Raw genomic sequence first — 3423 nt, forward strand, 5'->3', positions numbered from 1 at the left:
ATATACGGCTTTTACACTGGTATTAACGCCTCCTGATGGGGGGCGTTTTTTTGTTTGAGGGAATGACGATGCGTAGTGCGATTAATACCTGTTTGATGATCCTCTTTTTATTGGTTGTCCTTTTCTCGTCGTTCTCTCGTGCTGCGGATTGTCCTATTGGTGATACGCCTGTTTTGAAGTTTCCTTTAGGCACCAGTCAGATTTATTCCACCTGTACGAACGGGTGTCGAGCAGAGGATAATTTTAGCAGTACCTCGACATGGACATGCAGTGAAACGGTTGGTTACTGTACGGCTGCGTTTTTTTACCACTGGCGAATCGTGTACGGGGTCTGATGATACTGACGGCTCTTGTGATGTTAACGGTGACTGTTCACCTAATGATAATGGTAGCGGTGGTGATGGTGGCGACAGTTCGAATAATCCTGTCACGCAACCGTCTCATGTTGAAACGGTCTGTGAAAATGCGGGAAGTGTTGGTAATGACCTTAAAATCAAATGTGATGGTTTAAAGGACGTCGCCAAATACGCCAAATACTTACATGAGCAATCGAATAAAAAGCTTAACGCTGATATCGATGGCAAACTTTTTTATACAGAAGATCGAATCAATAAATACACCAATGACAGAGTGTTAACGCAGTCTACCACTTTCGCTAGTTGGTTGAACGACACCGAATCAAGCATCATTGATGCGCTTGAGTCTGGTTTTTCCAATTTGGGCTCACTGCTTGAAAAGCAAGATGCGTTATCTGAATCGAATACCTCTTTGATTCGCTCTGAAGTCGCCATGTCGGCGGGCTCCATCAATAGCCAGATTGGTATATCAGCCGGAAATCTAGCTAATCAAATGGGCAACATGCACGGCAGTATCATGCAGACGCTTTATAGCGATACCACGCCAACCGCCAAACTGGTCAAAGACAATGCGGCCTCTATTGCTGGATTGTCTACTCAACTTACTGCTGTTCAAAATGCCATTAACAATATCGAGGCGGCTCTGGTGACAATACGGAGTGATGTCTGCGATTTCGTCTCTGTCCGGTGATGTGTCGGGACTGTCTGACGACATCGGCACCCTATCAGGAACGGTTGGCGGTTTATCCACTGCATTGGGTGACGGCTTTGAGGGCATCAATACCGAGCTGCAAGGTATTGGTGATGGGATTGATTCAATCGTTGGCACACTGAACGGTGATGGTCTTTCCACTCGTGGCTCTGAGGGAAAAATTGATTTTAATGGTACGGGTCTGTATGGCGAGGACACCCTCACCGAAATGAAAGCCGAAATCGAAACACTGAAAACTGAATACTCCGAGCAAATGAAAGCGATGCAAGGTCTGTTTTCGTTTGATTCGTCCGAACTCAATGGCGGCCAGTACGTTGAACACCGTTGGAAGTTTCACATTCAAGGGCGCGAATATTCATTCGGCTCTAGTGTATTCCCTGCTCTTTTAGACAACTCAAGCCTAATCGCTGCCGTTCTGGTGTTCCTTGCGGTGCTGTTTGGCATTCGTTTCTTAGTGAAATAACACGGAGGTTTGTATGCAATTTCTGTTAGACATTTTGAATGCGCTTGGTGATGTGGGTCAGACCGTTGTCGAGTTCTTCGATTTCATTCCGACCTACTTCCAACAACTCATGGCCTACATTAACGTTTGGTACATCAAAGCCAAACTGACTTGGCTTATCTGGACGATGCAAGTCTATTACACCACCGCGCAATTGTTACTCAAGGAAATTGGGTTTAACTCGGTGGTTGCCAGTGCGTTTAACGCCTTACCGGACGAGTTGAGGTACTACGCTTATGCGTTCGGTGTGCCTCACGCGATTGGCGTTTACTTCAACTTTCTATCGACTGGCTTTGTGATGAAGATGCTGAGGTGATGATATGGCGATTACGATAAGAACGGGGGCGAACGGCTCCTACAAATCCTCTTATGTTTGTCATTTTGTGATACTCCCTGCCCTTAAAGCTGGCCGTGTGGTCGTGACCAACATTGAAGGGATGCAACCACTTGAGGAAATCGAGAAACGTCTGGACATCACCTTCCCTTCTACGGCTCGGTTGATTCGGATTTTCAGTCGAGACAAGAACGGCATTGACCTATGGCAACACTTTTTCTCTTGGTGTCCACTGGGCGCACTGATTGTGATTGATGAGTGCCAGGATATCTTTTCCAAGAACATCGGCTTTCGTATGGAAAAGGTGTCCGGTCGCCCTCTTTCGGATTTTCTGCCGAACCTGCCCAAAGACTATGAAGCGTTCTTTCACTCTCGATACTTGCCCGTTGATATGAGTCAACTCGATGCATCGGAAGTGGACGACCGAGGGCAAGCAGAATACGACGCACAAGGCCGGATTATCTATCCGTTTTCGTTCAATGAGGGATTCATGCGTCACCGGAAATACAACTGGGATATTGAGCTGCTATCGCCTGATTGGGGTCAGATTGATACGGCAATTCGCGCCTGTGCTGAACAATGCTTTTTCCACAAAGGTAATGACGGCATGTTCTGGGCGCGTCGTAAGCCGTACATATACAAACACCCTAAAAATACGGCAACGCCTGTTATCCCAAAAGGAAAAGATCCAAACGTTCTGAGCGTAAAAATACCGCTTGAGGCGTTCTTGCTTTACAAGTCCACGGCGACAGGTACAGCGAAACAATCCGGTGCGGTGAATGTGTTGTATAAGAACCCGAAGTTCTTAGCGACGTTTGTTATTGGTATAGGGTGCATGGGGTATTTTGTTTATGGTTTATCCGGTCTGGTTTTTGGTGCTTCTGAGAAGGATGCGCAATCGTCCTCGTCGGTCAATGAGTCTCAAGTTTCTGACTCGTCCACTGGGGTGGCTAAAGGCGGCGCTCAAAGTGGTGGCAATGTATCTAATGGTGGGAATAGCGGTGCGTCTAACGCTCGTGCCGGTGATTCAATTTCTCTTGCATCAAACAGGCTTGAACTGATGCGCAAAATGCTTGGATTGTATGAGATTCAGAACCTCTATTACACTGGCCATGTGACGCAACGTAGCGGTAAAGAATTTCGATTTATGGTGACGTTGGAGGCCAACACGCCCGAAGGAACGTACAGGTTTGATGATGCGTTTCTAAGGGCAAACAATATCAGCTATGTCCACTTCGATGATTGCTTGTTGCAGCTGACTAAGGAGGCCGTCCAGTTGAATGTCTTTTGCAAACCTAAAGAGAAAGACATACCACAAAACACCACCGAACAAGCAGACATCAAACTCGGGTCTGTTTTCTAATCTTGGTATGTCATTTCAAATGACATACCTGACAACTATCCCCCTTTAGGGGGATGCAGTGAGCAAGCCTGCGAACGGTGACACCAAGCCACTCGGCAAAGTCCAGCATTTCCACGACACTCAACTGGCGCGGTTAGTATTCTGCGTTGGTTAGAT

The 3423-nt window shown here is 46.9% G+C and overlaps 3 protein-coding genes across 3 annotated transcripts; all 3 read left to right on the plus strand.

The window, feature by feature from the left end:
• Nucleotides 1-1018: 1018 nt before the first annotated feature.
• Nucleotides 1019-1531, plus strand: ABB37_10138 (hypothetical protein; the record flags this gene model as incomplete). The annotated part of the gene is made up of 1 exon (XM_015809901.1): nt 1019-1531. One exon carries the CDS (start codon nt 1019-1021, stop codon nt 1529-1531), a length of 513 nt encoding a protein of 170 aa, XP_015651513.1.
• A 109-nt stretch (nt 1532-1640) lies between these two features.
• On the plus strand, nt 1641-1886 carry ABB37_10139 (hypothetical protein; the record flags this gene model as incomplete). The annotated part of the gene is made up of 1 exon (XM_015809902.1): nt 1641-1886. One exon carries the CDS (start codon nt 1641-1643, stop codon nt 1884-1886), a length of 246 nt encoding a protein of 81 aa, XP_015651514.1.
• Nucleotides 1887-2007: 121 nt separating this feature from the next.
• Nucleotides 2008-3267, plus strand: ABB37_10140 (Zot family protein; the record flags this gene model as incomplete). Its single annotated transcript, XM_015809903.1, has 1 exon — nt 2008-3267. The coding sequence occupies one exon, from the start codon at nt 2008-2010 to the stop codon at nt 3265-3267; it is 1260 nt and encodes a 419-aa protein (XP_015651515.1).
• Between the last annotated feature and the right edge of the window lie 156 nt (nt 3268-3423).

The sequence above is a fragment of the Leptomonas pyrrhocoris genome (genome assembly GCF_001293395.1).
Source record: "Leptomonas pyrrhocoris isolate H10 chromosome Unknown, whole genome shotgun sequence".
Taxonomy (NCBI): domain Eukaryota; phylum Euglenozoa; class Kinetoplastea; order Trypanosomatida; family Trypanosomatidae; genus Leptomonas; species Leptomonas pyrrhocoris.